The sequence below is a fragment of the Corylus avellana genome, chromosome ca7, assembly GCF_901000735.1.
Source record: "Corylus avellana chromosome ca7, CavTom2PMs-1.0".
NCBI classification, from domain to species: Eukaryota; Viridiplantae; Streptophyta; class Magnoliopsida; order Fagales; family Betulaceae; genus Corylus; species Corylus avellana.
The window spans coordinates 4,988,799-5,014,058 of NC_081547.1; the positions used below are offsets into that span (position 1 = coordinate 4,988,799).

The window sequence follows — 25,260 nt, forward strand, 5'->3', positions numbered from 1 at the left end:
TTTACTGTGAAAATCATGATCGATAAAAATTTTGGGAATTATAGAACATTAATGTAGATCTGTTTTACACATTTCACTGAACACTTAATTACTCACTAGCCCTTTCCAAAGAAATGTTCTATTTGTAAGCACCCTTGTGACTGCAAGCGACTTGTCTTAGCTCCATACTTGCACCTCTTTGCTCCCACTGAAGTCTCCTTACCATCCTGCAGAAATAGTATACATAGAATTGTTGACGCTAGCATAAGCACATGCACATGAATAGAAAAAAAAATGCACATGGAGACCAGGCAAATATATACCAAAACACAGGCTCAGCAGTGCAAAATATTAACATTGTTTACAAAACCTGTCTATATTGATAGATTAGTGAGATATTAATCCCCTATAATCATAGATAAATACACAAGGACAAGACTACAACAGCATGATCGATACCAAAATAACATGAAACAGTTACGTTGTATTGATTCTCAAAATCAATCGCCATTAAACTAGCAAATCCACTCAAGAGTATTCACCATCAGATTGGTAAATGCTACAGGAATTTCAAAAATTACATTTTAGAAAAAAATAATTAAATTAAAGATATGGGCACATAAACTCACCAGTGAAGATTGGTTTGGAGACCTCAGAACCTTGATTCTACCACCTCTCCCATCAGCTCCAGCAGCAATCAGGTTACCCGTATATGAACCTTGCTTTGCTAATGATCCATTGCTTTGGCTCCGCTTGCACCATTTACCCAGATACCTGTGTGTTCCATCTGGGCCAAGCAATCCGCCAGAAAAACATATACCCCCTGAAAAAAAAAGTTCACAGTTTGAGTTTCTAATCATTTAATGTCTTCAGGCAATTGTTAATCGTTTCATGTCAAGCTTAATCCAAACTCAAATTGCACCAACGTTATACCTGGTTCAGAAAGTGGTAGTGGGGATGGAGACTCCTTTCTAATGTTAAGCGTGGGTGGCTCAACTTCTATAACATCATCAAGAAGCAATGTCACATCCTCGTCCAGGGCAGCAGGAGTCTTTCCCATATCATTACTGATACCACTTCTTGAACCCGAATGTTCTACCAGATTATCTAGTCCATGCACTCTAATTTCTTTGCTCATGTCAGAAGCTACCTGTGACCTCAATGGAGTGGACTTCTGCCCAGTTATATCTTCACTGGTTTGATATTTAGCATTAGGATCTGAAAGTCCAAGTGGAGCTGTAGAAAATTTTGAATCATCCTCATCTATTAAGAAGTATTCATCTCTCTCTTTATTTAGAGCCATGGAGCTAGTAGCTTTTTCAGTATAATTTACATCCATATTGTTAGTGAAACTGAAGTTTTCCAGTTTCCTAGAACACGATGGATTACTAGTCAAGCTTCCTGTCTGAACTGAATTAAGCATGGGTGCAGAAAGTTGTTTCTCTTGATCTTGCGATGAAAAATCATTGGCGGGCAAAGAATTAGAATTAGAGCTACTATTCACACCATTTTGAATAACCCCTTTGCATCTATTTTTCTTTGAAGCTTTTAGAGACCTCAAAACTTCGTTATCTTTCACTTCGAGAGCTGTCTCCAATTCTTGTAGCCTTGTCTGATGGCAAAAAAAAAAAAAAAAAACATATTAGGAACCAATCATTAAATGAGATTCACCTACAATCCCATCGTGGACTTACCTTTAATTTATTAGTCTTCTCTTTAGACTTCTCAAGTTTTCTGCAAAAGCGAGCCTCTCCTCTTCCAAGGAGGTTGCACTTTGCCATCAATTCTTTGTAACTCCTATCAGAATGGCCAGCAGAGATTTATATTAGAAAAGCATAATTAAGAGAGAGACAATACAAAACCAAATTATTATTACATATAAATATTATACAAGCACAAGGCTCATCAATATCCATAGTGATGTTAAATCAATAAATCTTAATTGAGAGCAAATCACTCAACCAGAACTAGACAATTTTCTCCATTCATGTATTGAATCAATTGCAAAATGACATTAGATAATCTACCTATTACGCACTACTAAGGATTTCCGTAGAATGTCTATGGTATCTTTGTTGTTGGCAGCATTACCAAAAGAGGCAAGCTTTAAAACCTCCTCTTCATCGAGATCCAGATCAGAAACCCTGCATTATGAACCATATAACCATGTGAGCAACAAAAAATATATAATATAGCCAACCAAATATTGAGAGATTGATTTGCACATAGTGCAGATGCACTCACAATTTGAATGCTGCAAGCTCTTTGGCCAAGCCCATATTCCTTTCTTGCAACCTCAAACATTCCGAAGTTGATTTATCAAGCTCCTATGACAGAATTGACCAAAACTTTAATCCAAAATGTAATAAACAAATTGAACACAGAATATATATATATATATATATATATAGAGAGAGAGAGAGAGAGAGAGAGAGAGAACAAAAACTAATAGCTCACCTGAGATTTCAGATGAAGTAGCTGTTGCATGGATGTTCTTTGTTTCAGGGCGTCATTCTTTAATGCTGCTTCCCTTTTTGCCTGCTCTTTACAAGAACAAAGCTAAAGAAAAAGAGTTGTCTCATAAGAACCAGTTGAAAACAAAAAACAGTAACTTTAGGTTAGAAGGCTATACATATAACTGCAAATTTGGATGTTGTGAAACTGAGAAGATGAAATCAAGACAACTTACTAATTCAAGTTTCAAGTTGAAAGTATTTCTGGGGAAAATTTTCCAATAAAATTAATATATAACCAATCTCTCCCATCAGTCGAACAGATGCGATATATATATAAGGGAAAATTTTGCAGGAGAATAACAAATGCCAAAGAAGAGTACAATATTTGCTCTGGCTTCGACCAACCAACAATCTGTTTCAACGCTAAAACAATGGAAGCAGATAAATTAAAGTTTGTTTCATTTCATGTTTCCTGCCATTTTAGCTTTAAGATATTACCTCACTCAACTATGACATATCTTTGTACGAGCAACTGTAGAGGTTTTCTTTGGAGAAACTACCCTCTCAAATTACCACCAAATTTGCAATATCCCTCAAACTCCAAAAAGTTGAAATATACTCTACCAATCTATCAAGCCCTTTCAATTACTCACTCCATTAGGACTTTCTGTTAAATCCTAACAAAGGAAGCAAAAATGATAAAAATACCCCTTTGGGAAAAAAAAAAAATTCAGAAAAAAAAAAAAGCAAAACAAAAAAAGGGACCCACGGCTTTAATTTTTTTAATTTGTTTAATCTAAGGGCATAGTTATATTTTCACAAACTTTATAGGTGCATAACGAACAAGAGTTGACAATCTATTAATAAACTACTAGTTGATAATCTATTTTTTAACCTCAGTCTATGCTATTAATAGAAAACTACACTTATCCCCTTACTACCCAATTTGCAATCTCCCCCCAAAATTTCAAAAAGTAAAACAGGGGTTGATAATCTATTAATAAGATAGACTAAGGTTAAAAAATAGTCAACCCAAAATTTGGATGGGAGACCAGATTGGGCTAAAAGAGGTAACCCCATAGCCATAATGTGTATGTGTTTCCTTTCAGCAACTTCATTTTGCTTAGAGGTATGGGGGACAAATGAGTTTGTAAAAAATCACATTTTGACTCAGATAGGTTTTGAATTGATTGGAGACATACTTCGCACCATTATCAATTTGAATTTGCTTTATCACACTAGAAAATTGTTTTTCAACAAAAAGTTTAAATTTAACAAAACATTGAAAAACTTCAAATTTATGAACTAAAGAATACAAACACGAAAATGGACTAAAATCGTCGACAGAGCGTACGTAAAAATGACAACCACTAAGAGAGGGTACAAGAGATGTCCACACATCTGAGTAGATTACTTGTTAGGGTTAATTGGAGGTCCTAGTAGAACTAGAGAAAGGTCATTGCTTTGCTTTCCCTAATTAACATGACACATAGACATTACTTATATTGATAGAGCCAACTCCATGCAATTGTTGTTGGCTCACAAGACACCAAAAAAAAAAAAATCTGAAGGATGGCCCGGCTGAAGATGCCACATTGAACCGATTGTCTTGAATCCAACAAGAGCAGCCAAATGTTTTGTTTTATTGAGTGACTGGGGATTAAGATGGATAGGATACAAGCCATTCTCGCTCAGTGCCTATGGGAGCATCGTTCCGGTCTAATTGTCCTTCACAGTGAAATCATTGTTGGCTTAGTTCAAAGAAACAATCATTGTTTAAGCAAAATTTGTTAATGGAAAAAAGATTAGCAGAAGCATTTGGACAATGGAGAATATTGTAAAGAAGAAAATTGGCTTTCGGAAAACAAATGAGCCAGTGTGTTGGATGGATATACCTACTCCAACAGTGTCATCACCTTCAAACGGCTATAGGATTGTGATATTATATGCATTAGATGTGATGTGAGTGTTGGCACCACTTTCTGCAAACCACTCCCAATTCTCAAATTCTGCATTTGTTTGGACAACCATAGCAGCAAGTTGTGTAGGTGGATGACGTCCTTGATAGGAGCAATCCATCCTATGATAACGATCAAGAGCTTTGTAATTGTTTTTCCCACAAATTTGACAGGGGAATGAGGTCCTTGAGCACTGTTTGAGGCATTGGAGAAATTATTGGGGTAGGAATTCGGTTTAGACATAGCAGGTGGTCTACATGAATCCCTTTGGAATTCATATTCAACCGAGGCTTCCTAGGACGACCAGTAGAAAAATTTGATGGGGTTGGTTTGTTGGTATAAAGAGCAGAAGAGCCTGCTTCTGGTAGTTCCATGTGATGTTACTGACTTTCAAGTAAAATCTCATGATAGACTAATTTAGCTTGAAAATCAGTAAACATCATTTCTTGATTACGAACAGCAAAGGAAACTGTTGTTCCTTGAATTACAAATTCCTTTCTCTTCTTCACCTACACTTTAGTGTGATAATGTTGGGGCCATTGCCTTAGCATTCAATCAAGTCTATCTCAAGATTTGGACAGGAAGGCGGTAACAAGAGTTCGAAATGTAGAAGCATCATCCAAATTTCAAATACAAAGAGTTGAAGATAACTCAACAGTGGAAACAGGGAAAGCACTATCTGAAGTTCAAAACCAAAGAGTTGCTGATAATCCAACATCTATCTCCAAAAGCTCAGTGACTTAGAGTGCAGCATTTGAATTTTTAATGCAGATTGTTATGTTTTGAATGTTGAAGGATATCATCGTGCACAGCTTGTATTCTATTTTGATTGTTGTATATCACGTTTTGTAACAAGCTCTCTGTACTCATCATTATAAATACAATTACATTTACTTTCTATTTTCATAACTTTCATTTCGATTAGATGTAGCTATACACACACAAAAAGACAAAGCTGACCTCGATTGAGCCAAATATACAAAAGAATAAAAAACTTTCTTGCCGTCCTTCAAATTCTTCATAAATGAAAAAAATCTAAACCAAGCCAAATAATCAATAAACTAAGCCTAATTTCTTCCATTTTCGCAAATTTTCTCAGCAACCAAACATAATCACAAAAAATTAATCAATTACCTCCTCATTGACCTCTTCGAGCTCCTTCACCTGGCGCTCTAAAACCGAAGTAAGCCCTGACACCTTTGTCTCCAATCTCTTAAGTTCCCTGCACAACTCTTCGGTGTCTTTCTCGCAATTGATCGGCTTCTGAGTGAGGACCGTATCGTTCGAGTCCCCAACGGACTGAAAATAGAGACGACTGGCATTGTTTGCCGAGCAAAGCTGCTTGCACACGGGGCAGGTACATTTCTTCGAGTTCGAACAGTACTCGAACCACTGCTGTAGACTAGGGTTTCAACCACGCACACAATCAACAAAAATAGTATCAATTTCAATTTGTGACTTTTCATTGGACGCACATATACATGTTCAAATGTGAGCGCGCGCGCGCGTGTGTGTAGAGAGAGAGAGAGAGAGAGAGAGAGAGAGAGAGAGACCAGAGCTCGTGGAAGACATGGCCACAAATGGAGATGGCTTGGATATCTTCAACAATGGGCTTGAGATCTTCGTAGCAGATCGAGCAAATGGTCTTGGCAAAGGAGGTGCCACCGACCATCTCTCTCTCTATCTATCTATCTGTGCTGAGTGCTCTGGTTCTTTTATCGCCAGTCCCGCTTTCACTCTGGTTAATCTCGGGAAAAAATGGAGCGAACTTTGAAATATGTCTGAGCGGGAAGAAGAGGGAAAATCGAGAAAATTTTGCACCCAAATATTACCCTTTTGATCGTTCTGCCACGTGTTCAATTGGCACGTGTACACTACCTTTCCTAAGCAAATCTTAAGGTACTTGGCGTTGAACCAGGCTTTTACCAATAAAGGTGAAGGAAATGAAAGGAAAATTTATGCTAATGATTTTATGGCCATGACCACCAGATCTCAGAGCACCTGCTTTACCGGAGCCCGGAACTCCGTCGACTTCGTGGCCTAAACATTATAAGCCTTATCGTCTGTTTAACGGCTGTACAGTGAACATTACCTTCGATCGACCTCATTTGTTTGGAACCCTCCGGTGTGGTTTGATCGGGGAAGTGAATCCTTGTGGATTGCGAAGCTATGAACAAGTTGGTTTGGTTCCTTTTCTTCCCCCCCCCCCTATTTTCAGGCCTTTTGCTGGGAAAGAAATTGGAATTGGGAAACAGAAAAGATGGAACACGTTTTCCTATCCCAAACTTTGTGATTTAATAATATAATTTTAAGGGTTTATTTTGTTTGTAATTTCAAAATGCTTTTTTAAAATGCGTTTTTAAACGCATGGTTAAGGTTAAAAGATATGATTGAGATTGCGTTTAAGGGGCCTAAATGTATTTAATACTTAAAAAATTCGTTTGAATAAAAAAAATACTCATTTAGTAAAAAATTAAAATCGTTTTAAGGGTCCAAAAAACTTAAAAGTAGTCAAAAACACATTTTTGACAAAAATTTAAAAATAAAATTTTTGTCAAAAAATATTTTTTGACTTAAAAGTTATATTTGTCAAATGCAATTTCAAGTTCAAAATATTTGATAAAATTAAAACTTGACCATTAAAATAGTATATTTTCAAAAATACTTTTTTGCTTATAATTTGAAAATGTATAATTTATAATTCAAATTACTTTTCTTTTTTTTTAAATGCACTCCAAAATTATATATTTAATGTGATTTGGTTTAAACTCTCACTTTTAGTATATGAAATTGTAGACTCACAATGCCAAACACGCTCTAAAACATGCAACTTGAAAGCGCAAATGTTTAAAACAGAATTATGGCACGGTAGATTTTAGTGTAAAATATTTTTTGATATTTAGTATGATCGAAAATAATCGACAAACTTCAAATATTTTTAGATTGACCTAAAAAACTTATTTACTTTTGAAAAATGGTTTATATTCTAAAAATTTCGTAAACCATTTTTGAGTTTGCATTTTTTTAATTTTTCAAATTGTTGGAGTATCACACCTTCTCTGAACCACTACTGAAGGTTGTCAGTTGTCTTTTACAATAACCCATTTTTCGTTAAGCCAAACATCAAAAAATATTTTTAAAAAAATCATTTTTTTATATAATTTAGTTGAAAACATTTTTTCCGACCAAAAAAAATATATATTACATGGAAACAAATGGAATTTAAGGGTATATTAGCAAGTAGCAACCATCCCTCTCCCTCTCCTTATTTTAATTTCTCCAAAAAAATAAAAAAGGTAAAAAAATCTTTTAAAAATTACTTTTTAATATTTACCAAACATACTCTATAAGTATTTAGTAAAATTATAATTCGACATTTAAAATCGCTATTTAGCATTAAAAACGCATGTTCTTGCTTATTTTTTGAAAACACAAATTTTTTTACTGGTTTTTGAAAAGCACTCCTAAACAAGCCTTATGCAAGCATTCCAACAAACCCTTGAAGCATGTGAATTAACGGATTTGGGTTTTACGAGACCTAAATATACTTGGAGTAATTGTCAAGAGGGCACGACACTCATTAAAGAACGGCTTGATCGCAGGGTTGCAAATCCCGCATGGAGGAGTCTTTTTCCTGAAGCAGAAATTCATGTGAACGTTGCTACATGGTCAGACCATGCACCACTTACTCTCCATCTAACTTGGCCTAAGGGGAGAACTTGAGGTCATTCTCACTTTTTCTTTGAAGCAGGTTGGGCATCGGAGGTGGGCTGTCAGGAGATCATTAAATCGGTCTGGGGGCAGAATCTGTCACACGGACCAAGTTGGGATCGTTTGGGGGCCAAACTCAAGGGCTGTGTACAAGCTCTGAAGGCTTGGCAGAGAAACACCAATAATAGCATGCACGGAACTATTCTGAAATTGCAACAAAAGTTAAAAACGCTGCAGGTCAGGGAGGACACATCAACCAACCTGGAAATAAAAAACATTCAGACCGAATTAAAAATCCTGTTAGACAAGGAGGAGATGTGGTGGCGCCAACGGGCAAAAGAAGATTGGTTGAAAGGGGGTGACCGAATTGTGCATTGTATGGATAAGGTGTGGCTGTATGACCCGCCAGAATGTATACAGGAGTATTTGCAAGCAGATCTTTCTGCTCTGCAGCTTTCAACATAAATACAAGACACCAACTATTGTCAAAAAAAAAATAAAAATACAACTTTATCTAAAATTACATTTTCCATGAAGAAAATCGCAACATGGAACCCACTTGAAGAGTACCATGTACAATCAATATGTCGACCAACTCTACTGAATAGGCTTGCTTTATTAATCGGACAGAATCACATGCAATGAACTTGTTTTACTCCACTGCAATTGTGATAGCCTCGTTGGAATCTAAATCCTTATTAGTCTTTCAACTCATAAATGAGTTGCACGGCACATGCGCAACACACTATGCAAGTTCATGCCCTTTTTCTTTAATAATTGTCAAACATATATATATATCACATAATTTCATCCTCCATGTATATATAATTGCAGAAAATAGGATAAAGTTTCCCCCAAACTGGATTGGAAAATTTTTTTTTCAATCTAATCTATAAAAGTGACATGTGTTTATTTTTTTAATAACATGTGAGATGTACGAGTTTTTAATAAAATGTATTTTAACTTTGTTCATACTATTAAAAAAATATGTGCATCTCACATGTTCAAATGACACATGTCACTTTTATAGACTAAATTGAAAAAAAATTTATCTTACCTAATTTGAAAAAAAACTTTATCCTATAAAATATATGTAATTATTCGGGAAGTTGATTGCAACGCTTCTTTCCCTTGCTTCTTGCATAAGATCTGACACATTAAAAAAAAAAAAAAAAATCCCATGAATATGATGCAAATATCATATCAACTATCAAGTTGTCAAAGTCGTGTTTGGTAGTAAAAATAGAAGGAAATAAGGTAATTAAACTATGTAATTTTTTTTTAATAATATCAATAATGTAATGAAATATCTATAGTATTATCAATAATAAAAAAATAAAAGATGGAAAGAAAAAGAAAATGGTATATAGAAACCAAGCTAAATAACAAACAAATAGGAAATAGAGGAAAATAACAAAGAAGTCCAGCTCGGTTGTCTGGGCATTCCAAATGACCACTTTTATCCTCCCTATCACGAACCAATAGCTAAACCATTGGAAGGTTAAAGTCGTCATTCGGGCAATTCCATTTTCATCGTAGTCTTCGTTTGGCGAACAGCCTGGTCTTTCCAGTTTCTCCCTCTACGTCGATCTAAACCCATCCAAGCAGTGAAGGGGCAATCAAACTCTCGGCGACCGTTTCTGCCAGTGTCTCTCTCGTTCATTCAGGCATCATAGAGGTGCTATTTCCGTTTTTGCCCTCTACGAGATCGGACTAATTAAAGAAAACGTTTATTTTATTATATAATTATCCCATTATATTTAATTTTGTCACGAATTTGTTATCTTTGTTGAAGGAATTGCCAGTTTAGATTATTTTCAATTGCATTACCCACGAGCTTCAAATTGTGCGATCCCATTCTTATGCTTCTTATGAGTTATTTGACTTGTTACAGATGAAAGATAGCAGAGATGCTGTCAAGAACGATAAAGCCTCAAAATCCTCAGCTGTTAGCTCTCTCCCACTCATTCTTGATGTGGATGACTTTAAGGTAGGCTTCAAAACGCATCAATTTATGTTATGCAGATTTGCTTATTGTCTTTCAGGTTTTCAATTTCGGCTAGGTCTTGTTAGTCTTACACATTTCTGATTTGGTAATTAATTCGATGATTTACTGTGAGAGATGTGCTTAGAGATTTAGGTTTGGAACTTGTAGGGTGATTTTTCATTTGACGCGTTGTTTGGGAACTTGGTGAATGAGCTTCTGCCGTCTTTCCAAGACGAAGAAACTTATTCATCAGAAGGGCATGGCAGCGGCGCTGGTGGGAATGATGCTTTGTCGAATGGACATTTACGAGGGGATGCCGCGAAATCGGCTGCCCCTTTGTTTCCAGAAGTGGATAAGCTCTTGGGCCTATTCAAGGATTCTTATAAGGAGTTGGTTGATCTTCGAAAACAGGTATGTTTTTGAAACAGTAGGTTATGGAACGCGGAGTATAAAAATAATCGTTGGTTTGATGAGGTTTTCATTTTTCTGTTTCTTTTCATATTGGTTGAAGGTTGATGGTAGACTCAACAATCTCAAGAAGGAGGTCTCTGTCCAAGATTCTAAGCACCGCAAGACACTCGCTGAGGTTAGTTAACTGAAGTGTTGCTTTGAATTGTAATTCATGTAATGAGTTTTCCCATGAATCTGAAAATTGAGTTACATATGATGGTTATATGTCCCTTGTGCTTTTAATGAATTTGCTTTGCTTATAAAAAAAAAAATGATGGTTGTCTGTATCTTTTCTTTTTCAGCTGGAAAAAGGTGTAGATGGATTGTTTGATAGCTTTGCAAGGTTGGACTCACGTATTTCAAGTGTTGGACAGACTGCTGCAAAGATTGGAGATCATTTGCAGGTAGAGTTTTCCCATGCTTCATTGCCATATGCTTATGATCCTTGTAGTTAATACAATTTTATCACCATCTCTATTGAAACTTTGTTATTTGATGTTTTCATTTATATGGCGTTTTCTTGTCAGAGTGCAGATGCTCAGCGAGAAACTGCTAGTCAAACAATAGAGCTTATAAAGGTATTGTCAATTGATCATTTAGTTTATGATATCCTTTGTTAGAACGTGCTAACTGCATTATTAATTTAATCCCTGCAGTATTTGATGGAGTTCAATAGCAGCCCAGGAGACCTAATGGAACTTTCACCTCTATTTTCTGATGACAGCCGTGTTGCGGAGGCTGCTTCAATTGCACAGAAATTGCGTAAGATGGCCTTAGTTACCCATAAAGTTATTTTTCATAATTTTCATGAGAACCTTTTATTCATTTGCATAAGCATGATGATGTTCTCTCTAAACTTAACAGCTTTTCATGACAGAATCAGGTATCATTCTGTTGTTACTAGAATTAGTTGCGAGCTCCATTTCAGTTAAAGCCAAAAGAATTTTGAGACTTACTTTGTTTGCATTCTTGTCAAAAACCTCATGATACTTCATGCTTTTTGAGGGTTTGCTTTTGGGTTGGGTTGGGTTGGGGGGGGAGAATCTTTTTCATAAGTTTTACATAAAATTTGGGAAAAGCATTAAATAAAAAAAAATTCGGTCTCTTTGTAAGTTGTTGTAAGACTGAGGAGGGCTGAAAACTAACGGAAAATGAATGTTTAGTAGAAAAATGTGTAACATAAACAGAAACAAATGATCTATCATTTTACTTTGTTGGAAATGAGTATGGTCTTTCATTTCTGGTAGGGAGATAACTATTTATCAAATGCTTATGGCAAGCTACAGTTCATATCAAGAATGTTAGAGAAGTTGCCGATATTATTTCTTCATAGACGAATTATCTGTGTGATACTTGTATGCTCTTCACTTCTTTGTAAACAACTTGCTATTTCTATTGATTTTAGGGTCATTTGCTGAGGAAGATATTGGAAGACAAGGAGTAGGTGCACAGCCAGTTATGGGGAATGCTGCTGCTAGCAGAGGATTGGAAGTTGCGGTTGCTAATCTGCAGGATTATTGTAATGGTAGGGTAACTTTTACAGAATAATGGACGTATTGACTCCTCAAGAAAATCAAAATCATATATTGTACTCTGCATAAGAGATCTAAGAAGTCCAGTGTCTTTTAAAAATGTTTAGAAAACCAAATGTTTTATAATTGCTATTTGATACAAGGTCTTTTGAAATTTAAGTTGGAAGTTAAAATTATCTTTTTACTTATAAGTGTGTGTGCGTGCTTGGAGTCATAGGCTTTCTTATCCTTTTTAGTGGTGTTTGTCCTTGTGTAGAACTGGAGAACAGATTGCTTGCTCGTTTTGATGCAGCATCACAGCGGAGAGAATTGTCTTCAATGGCTGAATGTGCTAAAATTTTATCTCAGGTAAATACTTTTGTTAGGTCTGATATGTAATAATTTAATTATTATTGATTTTAAACTTAATAGCTTCGTTAAGTAGCTCTTCCTTCCCTCCTTCCCACTCTTACTTCATCTCTCTCTCTCTCTCTCTCTCTCTCTTCATGGTTTTCTTATATACAAAGACTGAGAGAAGTCGATTGTGGGCATTTAGACTAGTTTGTAACGTGGTGAAGTAGTGTTAATGCATAGTAGTCTTCTCCAAGAGGTGTTAAACTTTTAAACTTTGCCTGTATTTATGGTTTTCAGCTTGTGTTTGCAATGATAGGTGTCGTTTTGTAGTTTTAAGCCACTATTCATGATATGTTCTGTACTTTCAGTTTGTTGAAGGTCCTATTTTCACTATAAGACCATTATCCGTAGTCTTCTTTTTTCCCCCTCCAAAGGGAAGCTTCTAATATCCCAATGCCCAAGTAGTCTTAGTTCATAGATGTCTAGACCATGCTGGGTGATTTTTATTGTTTACCAAATGGGTCAGCACATTAAAATGTGATTAAGTAGTTTTAATTTGGCTACTTGTACCTTCAAAACATTGATGATTGCCTTTCTAATTCTCTAAAACTTGTATAGATGTAATGTGCTCTACAGTTTTTGGATTCTGATGTTAACCATATTTTGTTGTTGCTGACTGCTTCATCAGCATCATAAGAATTTATGTAAAATGCCTGTAGATTTCCTATTTCTTCTTTACTAATGTTGTTGTCGTTGATTTTGGGTTTTGGGCCTCCTTCTGTATTTAGTTGGTTATTTCATTTTTTAAGATTTTTATTTGATGCATTTTCATTTTGGGCAGATAATTTGAATTTAGGATGTTGTAACATCATCTTAACTGAATTGGAATAATTTAATGAAGTCAGTTAAGGGATTATTTATTTATTTTTCCTTTCCTTTTTTCTTCATTATCTCACTGGTCTGCTTCTGCACTGCAGTTTAACAGGGGTACAAGTGCCATGCAACATTATGTAGCAACACGTCCTATGTTTATTGATGTGGAAGTCATGAATGCAGACACAAGATTAGTTGTTGGGGACCAGGGTGCACAAGCTAGTCCTAGCAATGTTTCTCGTGGGCTTTCTTCATTGTACAAAGAAATTACAGGTTTGAAGGATTGCCGCTGATCTTAATGCAAACGATTGAATTATTCAACAGAGTTGTTATGTCTTTATTGTTTGTCTTGCAGATACCGTGCGTAAAGAAGCAGCAACAATTATGGCCGTATTCCCTTCTCCTAATGAAGTTATGTCAATTTTAGTACAGGTATACAGGCAGTGGATTCATTTTTTTTTTCCTAGTTTCAATGAGTTCAGGTTGTGCATTCAAACTTTATTTTAGCATACAAAGATTGTATTTGTTAGTAAGTTCATAAATATGACTAGTTCTTTTTCTGTCGTATGCAGCGAGTTTTGGAGCAGCGAGTAACAGCTCTCCTGGACAAATTATTGGTGAAGCCATCTCTTGTGAATCTACCTCCTATGGAAGAGGGTGGACTTCTATTAGTGAGTATAACTACTAGGGCTTTGCTTTTTCTTCTTATACCAATCCCAGGTTGAACTAACAATCTCATCTTTATTTAATTCACATTTAACTTGATTCCTCAGTATCTTAGAATGCTAGCAGTGGCATATGAGAAGACACAAGAACTTGCTAGAGACCTACGAGCCGTGGGATGTGGTGACTTAGATGTTGAGGGTAATGAATTATTTTTAAATTGCTTGTGCCATTGTGCATTTTACCTGTGTTTGGATATCAAACTTCGGTAATATTGAAGGAAATGTACTAGAATATTGTGCTAGAGGAACATGAAATCATACAGGTTTTTCGTGGTATCTTATATGAGGATATTCATAACTCAGGATGCCTGCTATGGAATTAAGGAAATTCCATTGTTATGGTGAGTTATGTTGCAATGGCTGTGTGGGAAACTATTTAGGTGGTTCTGAATTGGGTATGCAAAGCTTCTGTTTTTATACCTGTAACATGCATTACCTTGTAAAATATACCTGGCAGTGTGTGATTTAATTCTAGCTGGCTCAATTAATTGATTCTAGAAATTTTTAGGTTTCATTTCGTAGCATTTGTATTCTGGTGGTAAAGATATTAAGTTAAATTGATGCACTATTCTATCTGGGAAGGGCTTTCCCTTGTGGGGAAAGAGTTGAACACCTTATTTAAAAGTAAGTCCAGAAGGGTGAAAAATGGCGCTTTGTGTAGAGTTTTTTTTGGGGGGGGGTCATATTTTAACACATTACTAGTGGATATTTCATTTGTATAACGTAACAAAGCTGCCAATCTTGAATTACTACTTATTTATTAGACAGCAGAGTAACTGCTTTCAAATGATACACTACTTTTAGTTATTTGCCTTGATTCATGTACAAGTTTTACTTTGTTATCTTAATAACAACTCTCTCTGTTGGTTCAGGCCTCACAGAGTCTTTGTTTTCTGCTTACAAGGATGAATATCCTGAACAAGAGCAGGCCTCTCTTAGACAACTATATCACGCAAAGGTCTTCTTCAATTGCATCATTTCTTGATCTAAGTTTTTGACTGTCATCTTGCTTTACTGGAAAAAAACCTGTAACGTGATAATACTACACAGATGGAAGAATTGCGTGCTGAAAGCCAGCAGATCTCTGAGGCAACTGGGACAATTGGGCGCTCAAAAGGAGCTTCGTTAGCATCTTCACACCAGCAAATATCTGTCACTGTTGTCACAGAGTTTGTGCGCTGGAATGAGGAAGCAATTTCCAGATGTACTTTATTTTCATCTCAGGTAATATTTGATCCTGCAATTAACATCATATGTAATTAGTGGGAGTCCTCATTTTATAGCTCAACTTAACTGGGGATTCAATATATAATGCTTGGATAAGTACCTGTTAAAAAGTTTGAAGAAAAAATAATAAACTGTACAAATGTCTCCACTTGCATTTAAAAGTCCTCCATTATAGTCGAGCCCTTTGGATCTCCTATGCCCTCACTGAGAAGGTTCTTTCACTTGTATCACAGTTCTCTTTTCTTTTTTGTGAAATCAGATAACGCATTCTCCAAGTTCCATTGCTTTAAGCGAAATTTTGGATAATTTAGTGGGTTTTGAATATCTGTTCAAGCTTTTAAAAAATAGGAATAGGAAACTCCTAAAATGACCATTGTAAATCAAAACAAGGATGAGGGTTGTTTTAAATGGATGGGCGGGAAGATTAAATAATTGAAGTTTTGGTAGGTAATAGAAATGATGTTTTGAAATTATATGTCTCTTTTGGATCGATGGTAGAAATTATACCAGTCAACAAAGCAGTGGTTCCCTTTGTAACATGTACCAGTAATTTATCTTTGCTGTATATTGTTGCTGGTGGTTAAGGTCTCAAGCTTCGTTTCTACTTTTTTTTTTTTTTTTTAATTCCTAATTTCCACACATACCCAATGAGTTTTGAGCCTATGAGCTCCCCCTCCATTCCATTCATATGGGAGGAGGTATCGTTTGAGCTCTGCTCATTGGTGAAGCTCTTTTCTACTTTTGATTGGTGTTAATTCATATTTTTGTGCCCTGTGGCTGGGTGAATTTTGTAGCTGATCTAGTAATAGATGTCTTTATGCTAAGATCAAATTAGGATGCCCAAAACATAATAGTAAAAATAAAGAATGGAACAGACAAGAACTCATAATGGCTTATGAAACAGACCCTATCTTTGATAACACTTTTCAAAAAGTGTAACGATAATGTGGCTGGGTAGCTGGGATTCGGATTGTGGGGTTGCGTCCCTGCCCTTGAAGTATCTTGGTCTAATATTGGGTCATCTAATAAGGCCAAGCAGATATGTGACAATGTTATTGAGAAGATAGAACGTCATTTGACTAGTTGGAAACGGTTGTATTTGTCTAAGGGTGGTAGGATTACCCATATCAAGAGTACCCTTTCTAACTTACCTACGGACTTCATGTCCCTCGTTCCTCTCCCTACGAGTGTTGCGAACCGTATTGAGAAGCTCCAATGCGATTTCTTATGGGGTGGGTTAGGTGAAGAGTTCAAATATCACCTAGTGAGTTGGCCTAGGTTTCTACATTGATCTCTGACGGAGGGTTGGGGATTAAGAACTTGCTGAGGTTCAATCATGCTTTCTTAGGTAAATGGCTTGGGCACTATGGCTTGATAGAGAGGCTTGGTAGAGAGTGATGGTGGACTCTAAATATGGAAGTTTATGGGGAGGGTGGTGTTCTATTGAGCTTATTGGGGCGTATGAGGTGGGTTTATAGAGGAATATTAGGGGGAGTTGGGGGAAGTTTTGCAACCACACCAGATTTTAGGTGAGAGATAGCTTCAAGGTTAGATTTTGGCATGATCTTTGGTGTGGGGATATGGCCCTTAAAGAATGCCTTTCCAACTTTATTTGGTATTGCTTGCACAATGGATGCTTCTATTGCGGCTTGCGTGGAATTTTCTGGAGGTGCCATTCAATAGAATGTGAGCTTTGCTAGAGCAGCTCATGATTGGGAGGTGGATGCCTTTGTCATGATGGTTTTTGTTTCCCTTGGAAGAGTGTTTGGTTGTCTAAGGTTCCATTGAGGGTGACCTTTTTTGTATCGTTGCCCTAGGAAATATCCTTTTCATGGACAATCTTCTGAAGCGGCACGTCATTGTGGTTGATAGGTATTATATGTGTAAAAGGAATGAGGAGTCCATGGATCATTCATTTCCCTTTGTTTTGTGGTGTATATAGAGGGAAATGAATGATAAACGTTTTGAGGATTGTGAGAGGACTTTGAATGAGATTAAGTCTTTATTTTTCAACACATTATCTTTGGACAACTATTTATGTTTTTCCTTTGGCGATTAGTTATGATTTTCTTTTTTTTTTGCTCATACTAGCTAGGTGGCTTTTCTTGTATACTTCTTGTGTACATAGGGGTGCCTTACACTTTTAATGATATCTCGATTATTTATAAAAAAAGAATGATGAAAATACTTTTTAGACATAGTTATCCAAACAAGTTTTCGGATGTGGTCCCCACAGAAAACACTTTTTAGTTTTCCTTTCAAAGACACTTTTCATAACACAAAACACTTTTAGAGAACTTTCCTCACCTTCATATAAGAACTTTCCTCACCTTCATACAGAACATCTTTCAGTTTTCAAACATTGAAAAAAAATTTCAAAGTACAAAACAGAGAAGAATTTTCAAAACCTCACCCAAATGCACTCAGAATCTTTCGGGAATTTAATGAAGGTTCTCTAGGGTTTGAGACTCATCAATATTGAGGTGAAAGCATTTAGAATAAGCTAAGAAATTTTCTGGATTTGATGTTTCATATATTTTAGCACTTTCCTGATTATTAATGTGTCCTTGTGCAGCCTGCTACCCTTGCAACCAATGTAAGAGCGGTTTTCACCTGCCTACTAGACCAAGTAAGTAGTTAAATAACTTAAAGGTATTCGTTGGATTTGTGTCATAGGTACTCATACTTTTCCTTTTTGCAGGTTAGTCAATACATAACGGAAGGGCTCGAACGGGCTAGAGAAGGCCTGACTGAAGCTGCTAATTTGAGGGAAAGGTTTATGCTGGGCGCAAGTCTTAGTAGAAGGGTGGCTGCTGCAGCTGCATCTGCTGTAATTACCAGATCACATAATTTGTGCATTCTAAACTGTGTTTGAAATTCTTCTGTCTAAAGTGGAATGTAGTGAACCCAACATAAGAGTGATTGATTGATGTGTAGGCAGAAGCTGCTGCTACTGCTGGTGAAAGCAGTTTCAGATCATTCATGGTTGCTGTACAACGTTGTGGTAGTAGCGTGGCTATAGTTCAACAAGTACGTTGGGTTGTATTTAATCACTATAAATATAGCTCACCAGATAGTGGCTTGATATAACTGAAACTTTCAATGATTTGTACATTTCCCTGCAGTATTTTGCAAATTCTATTTCTCGGGTTTTACTGCCCGTTGATGGAGCACATGCTGCTTCATGTGAAGAAATGGCAACTGCTATGTCCAGTGCAGAGACTGCTGCTTATAAAGGGCTTCAACAATGCATCGAAACTGTGATGGCTGAGGTCAGTTCTGAATATAATATCTTTTATGTAGTCCACGTACAAAGCAGCAAGTAGCTAGGCACAAATCCTTATCAGTTACCTGATGATGGAACCTCCTACTTTGCAGGTAGAACGATTGCTTGCAGCTGAACAAAAGGCAACGGATTATCGGTCACCTGATGATGGAATCGCTCCTGATCATCGACCTACAAATGCCTGCACGAGGTACATCCTGCTGACTTGGAACTTGTATTCTGAATTAAGAACTCTGACATTTTTGTGGGTTTTTCTAAAACGGCATGGATGCAAGTCAATATATGTATAATTTTTTTTTCTAGAATAATTTGAAATATAGTTTTGGTGGGTTTCTTCCTCCCCTTTAAAGTTGTGGGCTGGGTATGGGATTTCCTGTTAAACCCCAAATGAGCTTGGGCCAGGGATGAATTTTAATCGCCGTCTTGTTTATATTGTAAATACCCATATAGTTTAATAATACTTCAAAATATAAATATATATTTTAGAGTTTCCTCTTCATTCTCAACCACCTCCACCTCCGCCCCTGTGCCCTGCCCCTCTCTCAAGTTGATGGCTGACCAGTGTAGGAAGTGACATTGTCCACGGCGTTGAAGTTTTCTTTGTCCTTGTCTGATCGTCTCAACCAGGCCACAGAAACCTCTTTCCTCACCAGAGGGTTGGAACATTAGGGGCAAACTGATTTGAAAATGTCCTGCATCAGTAAGAGAGTTTTGATTCATAGAGCTTCAGTAGCCAATATGTGGGAATTATTGTTTGGATAGAGGCTAGGGTTCAGTAAGGTTGTTTCTGGTGAGTATGAGAGAAAGGTGGTGGAAATTAAGGGCTCGTTTGGTTTGCGGAATAGACCTAAGGAATGGAATGGCTATTCCTATGGAATAGTAATTCTTTTGTTTGGTAAGAGTCTATTCCTAGGAATAGTTATTCAAGTGGGAATCATTAATTTGTTACACAGGAATAGCTATTCCTCTAAAAAATGAGTGAAATAGCTATTCCTGAGGGAAATGACTAAGTTTTCCAGAAAACCTTTTTTTTTTTAAAAAAATATCTCCAACTTAAAAACAAAAAACAAAAAAAGAAAAACCTTGGGGTGGCCGGCCACCCACAGCAGGATTTGGGGGTTTTTAGTAATTTTGGTTCAATTCCAATTATGAAATATGTGTTGCTACCAAGCTAAAGAATTGGAATAATTATTCCATTCAGACCTCTTTTATTCCCAGTAATACCTATTCATTTTCTTACTGGAATACCTATTCCGCAAACTAAACGGGGCCTAAGGTTATGAGTGGGAGATTTGGGCTTGTGGAAAGTTGATTTGAGAATGAAAATCTCCAGGTTAAGGCTGAGTTGAACCCTTCCCCTTTTTTTGGTGCAATCAATGCCATACTAGGTAGAGGAAAATGTCAGGGAGAGAGCTATAGTGGTGGTGGGCTGTGCCTGATGAGGATCTATTCTTCAGCATATACATGGGGCGGGTATGGGCACCTCATTAGAACCCAATGCAAGTTCAGGACAGGGATGAGGGTTTTTTTCTTGGCAGGGTGGGACAGGGAATGCATGCCCTGTGTATTAAACCCTTCCCGTTGCTATCTCTATCATTTTCTTCACCATTTTAAAGTATATAATAAATTTGAGGTTAGTTTTTCACTTATGTTTGTCTTTCAGTGGTGACTCCATGTTATAGAACAAATCTGGCTACAGTAATTAAAAAAACTAATTTGATTACCATGATGTTTCTGGTGAGTAATGTTTTCTTTGCTCTTTGCTAGAGTGGTGGCATATCTTTCCCGTGTGCTTGAGTCTGCATTCACTGCACTGGAAGGTCTTAACAAACAAGCGTTCCTGACTGAATTGGTATGACTTTCATTTCCTGAGGTTTCTTTTGGCCATTGATTTATTTAAATCTATGGCTTTGATCCCTTGATTCTATCTTCAACCTTTCCTGGTCCAGTTTGCTTTTGTGCAAACGATTTCAAGCATGCATATGGTGAAATAAACAAGTGTGATGTGCATGGTAGTATGCAAAGAAGCTGTCACAGATGTAAAATCAGATAATTTTGTTACCTATTATTGTTTCATGATATGCAAATTTGTTGTATATATATATATATACACACACACACCTTAGACACGGAAAAGAATGAATGCTTTTAACTATTACATTTCTTCACAGCATGTACCAATGTTATTGTAAGGAAAATTATCCATCTGGTTGGTTGATTTTCCAGCAGTCTTTTTTTTCGGGGCGGGGGGGGCATTGGGTGTTGGTTCAGCAACATTGAAACAGTAATATCTTAAGTATTAACATTTCTGTTCAGATTTGAATTGGTCTCTTTTTTATTTTAGGGGAACCGGTTGCATAAGGGGTTACTTAATCATTGGCAGAAGTTCACTTTTAATCCCAGGTAACTGGCCTGACCCTATGGTTCATACCTTGTTAATTATTTTTTAAAGTTTTCACTTAAATGGCAAATGGTTGTTTTGCTTTTTGACTATAAGCTGCAGCTTTATTTGGTGACGGAGAGGTTTTTCTTTTAGTCTATTAAGTGTGGATGTTGGCAGAAGTCTAGTCTCGTATATTGAGAAATTGGAAGTACTTGATTATATATAAAAAAGAAAAAAATGGATTAAAACCAATTGAAAAAACCTTAGAAAAACTTTTACTAATATATATATATATATGACACTGCCTTTTTTTTTTGATAAGGTATGTATGACACTGCTGAAAGAGGAATAACAGAAAGTCCCTCTTTGGGTTAGGCTGCTAAGGAAGAGCACTTAGCCAACGAGTAGACGCACCAAATGCCAAAAGAGCAAGATCTATTTGTTCGTACGTAGCAACAAAAAGATTTTATGCAAAAATATAATCACTTTACTTTGTTGGTACTACTACACCTGCACCTGATGAACAGTTTGAGAGCGCAGGGGACACACCTATTGATTCAAAAGCCTTATCCATCCTGATGCGCCGTGCACCATCTTTTCTTTCTCTTAGCCTTAGATTAGAAGGGCACCTATGTGATGGTGGTTGAAGGAATCGGAACTTCTTCTATCTATCTATATATATGCACATGCACAGAGAGAGAGAGAGGGAGAGAATAACACCTTTTCTTTTTCTCTGAAGTCTGAAGGGAAACTTTTACAGTTTCTCTTGTTACTTATGTTGGCGATCTCTCTGGAAGTTTGTACTTTGTAGTGTCACAATGGGATTTTGTTCTTGCTTTATCATTATGTGGGCTTCTCTACAGTCCATCTTCTTCTAATTCCCTAAAAATTTGGTGTTATGATCTTCCTTTGTGGAATATGTTGTTTGGCTAATTGTGCAATTTCTTGTCGGATCTGTTGTATTCTTTCTCTTATCAACGCTTCATCTGTTATCATCTTTAATATGCAATAGTTCACTGACATCTTCTCCTTGTTTGTGTTTCTCTTTTTGCAGTGGAGGATTGCGGCTGAAGCGTGACATAACTGAGTATGGAGAATTTGTGCGAAGTTTCAATGCTCCTACCGTTGATGAAAAATTTGAATTGTTGGGCATGTAAGTTGCAAATGGTTTGCAAGATTTTCTTTTTTATTCATTTTGTATCTTAAATGATCGATGAACGTTTGTCTTCAGCATGGCCAATGTCTTCATTGTTGCTCCAGAAAGCCTCTTAACTCTGTTCGAGGGTACCCCAAGTATACGGAAAGATTCCCAAAGGTATTAGTGAGAACAAGTTTGAATGCATTTTTATGACGATTCCCTAAAATGCATATAAAATATTATTATTAATTCTAATAAGAAGCAAGAATTCCTTTTCATTAAATAGCGTGGATGTTTTACAAATGGTTGTAAATGTTCAGATATTCTGTTTTTTTTTTTTCCCCCGCCCCTCCCAAACATATCCAGATACAAGAACATGTTTTATCACAATGATTTTTTTGTTTGTTTGTTTGTTTGTTTAGAGTAATAATAGATGTTATCCTTGTGTTCACCCAAAATTGATGTGGCTTTTAAAATCACAATTTGATTAAAATTCAATAATGATCTATTATAAATCTAATGATAATTTTAAAAGCCACATCAATTCTAGATGGACACAAGAGTAACGTCTATCATTACTATTATGCTTTATTTTGTGGTGCGTCTTTTGCATTGGAGGTGCCTGTATTTTATGATTAAAGTTTGATTTGTCTGCCAACATAGGTTTATCCAGCTTAGAGAAGATTACAAGAGTGCAAAACTTGCAGTCAAACTTAGCTCCCTGTGGCCAAGCTCTAGTTGATACGGAAGTGGCATGCTGATTTAGATATGACCTCCAAAATTTCTCGAATAGTTCACATCAAGCTGTTACTAAGCTGTGGGAACTGACTTCTCAAGTTGCATTTATTTGGTGGCAGCTCGACCAATTTCGAGAACCAATTGAAGATTATATTAATGACAAGGCTGATGAGCACATCTTTGGACAGAAAATTGGGTAAAATAGAGTTTTTTTTTTTTTTTTTCTCTTTCTTTGGAGTGTATATTTTTGAAGTATGGATAGGAAGACCCAATAGCTTTATATTCTTTAAGGCTTTTTAAGTTAAATGCTAGGTTCAATCGGTTTTTTGTCTTTGGTGACAGTTCAGAAAAGGAAATTTCATCTCAGGTGTGCTCCCTTGTAAATGATACGTGGGTATGGAAAATGCCACTGAAGTTGTTCTTGTTGCCCATACTTGAAATGCAAGTGATGTAGTGCGTACTTGTGATTTCAATATAATTTGTTACAATGTGATTCTTTCATCTGCTTTTCTCTGGATCACGGCTTGTTTGGAGGGCCCTTCTTGCTTGAATTGTCTGCTGTAAAGGCTTCTGAGAAGAATCTCTCAGCCAAAATTGTTACGTACCCACTTCTCCACACTCGGAGGTGGCTTTTAAAACTACTATTGGACCAATAGTAGTTTTAAAAGCCACCTATGAGTGGAGAGAAATGGAAGTGTGTGTGGTATTACTTATTTGTTAAATGTGTTTTGGAGAGTGTTTTTTGTTTGAAAAAGTATTTTTAATGTTTTTTTTTATTTTTTTGTGTTTTTAGGAGTGATGTGTTTTAGGTTGTTTGTAAAATTATTTTTTAACAAAATTGACCCATATTGTTCTGTAAATGCAACAATGATTAGTTTATTTGAATATATAATAGTATCATGGAGGTCCTAGTTTAGAAATCTCTATAACTTTACTTATTGCACGTAAAAAAGTTAGTTTCTTTAATTGTTTCCATACAAAAAGTAATGTATATGTAATATGATGTAGTGTAATTCATTCTCCTTACGTTCTAAATGAACATAATTATGAGTTATTAGAGTATACGAAAAGGATAGGATAGTCTCTACCCTCTAATGATGGAGGACGCACAAATGAAGGTCGAAAGTGCGAGCACATGTCTAATCCTATCGACTTCATGAATAACAAAAGGGCAAAAGGGGTCGAGAAGACACAAAAAGTATAGCCACTGATTTTGACACATGGCAACGCCCTTAACTGTGGTGGGAGTCATCCTGTTTTTGCTAGTGTGCCATATTTCTTCTCCCACTACAAAGTGCTCTCTCTCTCTCTCTCTCTCTCTCTCTCTCAATGAGATTGAATAGAAAGAGATTGATTGATGAAATTTAGTGGGAGAGGTGAGTTGCTTGTAGATCGCTATCTTTTTTGATAGCTAATGTATCTATCACTTGCATGTCCTTGTGCCAAACCCACGATTTCTTCTCTCCAAGAATGGGCCACTCTCTCTCTCTCTCTCTCTTGCTGCATAAAAAAACACCAAGAAACGAGTGCTTAGGTATTGAAGACCTATAATGAGCACTACATCTTGGCAGGTCGTCGATTATTGGCGTTTCCATCGGACCCATACGCCTAGTCTTAGACGTAGAAATTAAACTGGACTATTCCATCACAAAATCCCCCAAGAAGACACAATTTTGAGAGGTTTTTTTTTTTCCTGGGTGTAAATGTTTGACCAATCAAGTGGGAATTGAACTACATCAAACTCCAGTCCTACCAACCAAAACCAAAACCAAAACCCAATCCAACCCCAGAGATTTCTTCCCATAGACCATACCACAATTGCTTTTTCACAACCCTCCATCAATGTCAATAGGTTACCAAAGTGCAAAGAAAAAAAAAAGGGCATCATGGCCGGTTTCTGTCATAGCCTTTGATGGTTGGTGGTCCAACCCTACAAGTGCTCTTTTTTTTTTCTCATCTACAAGAACTCCCCCCCCTCCTTCACTCCCTTGCCTCAACTGAAAAGATTGCTTGATTGATAGGACTTAGGCCTACTGGACGGGAATAATGCTCACACATGCAAATTGGTACTCTTCATATAAATTGTTAAACAGATTTTTGTTTGTGATTCCAAATTTCTTGTGGAAAATAATTGCATTATGTTATTGAACATGTGATTCATATAATATGATATATATTATATTTTAGTTTACTCATGGAGTACGTATCCCTGTCCTCTTCCTTTTTTTTGTTATTTTCCCATTTTAGGGGGGGAATCATGGCATGCTTTACCCACATCACACCACGCCTTCATCACACTACTACGAAATAACAACTTATGCCCTCATCCAAGAAACAAGATTTGTACCTTATTTTATTCAAAGAATATTTGAAGTTGTAATAACTTAATTAGTAGCAACTTGCATGGAGAAAAATCAATTGGGCACTATCAAATTGCTTAAAAAACGAGCAAGGGGACAGCCGAGCCACGAAAAAATAAAAAAA

The 25,260-nt window shown here is 36.4% G+C and overlaps 2 protein-coding genes across 2 annotated transcripts; one reads left to right on the top strand and one right to left on the bottom strand.

Annotated features, from left to right (window-relative positions):
* Nucleotides 1-6,647, bottom strand: LOC132186250 (uncharacterized). The gene is made up of 9 exons (XM_059600125.1): nucleotides 5,947-6,647; nucleotides 5,528-5,795; nucleotides 2,437-2,538; nucleotides 2,224-2,306; nucleotides 2,007-2,123; nucleotides 1,674-1,776; nucleotides 913-1,591; nucleotides 609-802; nucleotides 1-206 (listed from the first exon to the last, which is right to left on the bottom strand). Exons 1-9 carry the CDS (start codon nucleotides 6,063-6,065, stop codon nucleotides 96-98), a joined length of 1,776 nt encoding a protein of 591 aa, XP_059456108.1. The 5' UTR covers nucleotides 6,066-6,647; the 3' UTR covers nucleotides 1-95.
* Nucleotides 6,648-9,604: 2,957 nt separating this feature from the next.
* Nucleotides 9,605-23,277, top strand: LOC132186249 (exocyst complex component SEC10b). The gene is made up of 25 exons (XM_059600124.1): nucleotides 9,605-9,782; nucleotides 9,999-10,094; nucleotides 10,260-10,502; nucleotides 10,603-10,677; nucleotides 10,844-10,945; nucleotides 11,069-11,119; nucleotides 11,198-11,303; nucleotides 11,947-12,066; nucleotides 12,330-12,421; nucleotides 13,384-13,552; nucleotides 13,635-13,711; nucleotides 13,852-13,950; nucleotides 14,053-14,143; nucleotides 14,877-14,962; nucleotides 15,055-15,228; nucleotides 17,807-17,860; nucleotides 17,933-18,061; nucleotides 18,169-18,261; nucleotides 18,357-18,503; nucleotides 18,610-18,707; nucleotides 20,285-20,369; nucleotides 20,862-20,920; nucleotides 21,955-22,053; nucleotides 22,132-22,215; nucleotides 22,702-23,277. Exons 2-25 carry the CDS (start codon nucleotides 9,999-10,001, stop codon nucleotides 22,778-22,780), a joined length of 2,508 nt encoding a protein of 835 aa, XP_059456107.1. The 5' UTR covers nucleotides 9,605-9,782; the 3' UTR covers nucleotides 22,781-23,277.
* The last annotated feature ends 1,983 nt before the right edge of the window (nucleotides 23,278-25,260 follow it).

Coding starts and splice junctions, on each gene's coding strand:
- LOC132186250 (XM_059600125.1), bottom strand. CDS start 6,065: ATGGTCGGTGGCACCTCCTTTGCCAAGACCATTTGCTCGATCTGCTAC. Junction 2,307..2,436: donor TACTTCATCTGAAATCTCAG/GTGAGCTATTAG, acceptor ATTCTGTCATAG/GAGCTTGATAAATCAACTTC. Junction 207..608: donor CTCCAAACCAATCTTCACTG/GTGAGTTTATGT, acceptor CTATTTCTGCAG/GATGGTAAGGAGACTTCAGT.
- LOC132186249 (XM_059600124.1), top strand. CDS start 9,999: ATGAAAGATAGCAGAGATGCTGTCAAGAACGATAAAGCCTCAAAATCC. Junction 18,504..18,609: donor TCGAAACTGTGATGGCTGAG/GTCAGTTCTGAA, acceptor CCTACTTTGCAG/GTAGAACGATTGCTTGCAGC. Junction 20,370..20,861: donor AAGCGTTCCTGACTGAATTG/GTATGACTTTCA, acceptor TTTTTATTTTAG/GGGAACCGGTTGCATAAGGG.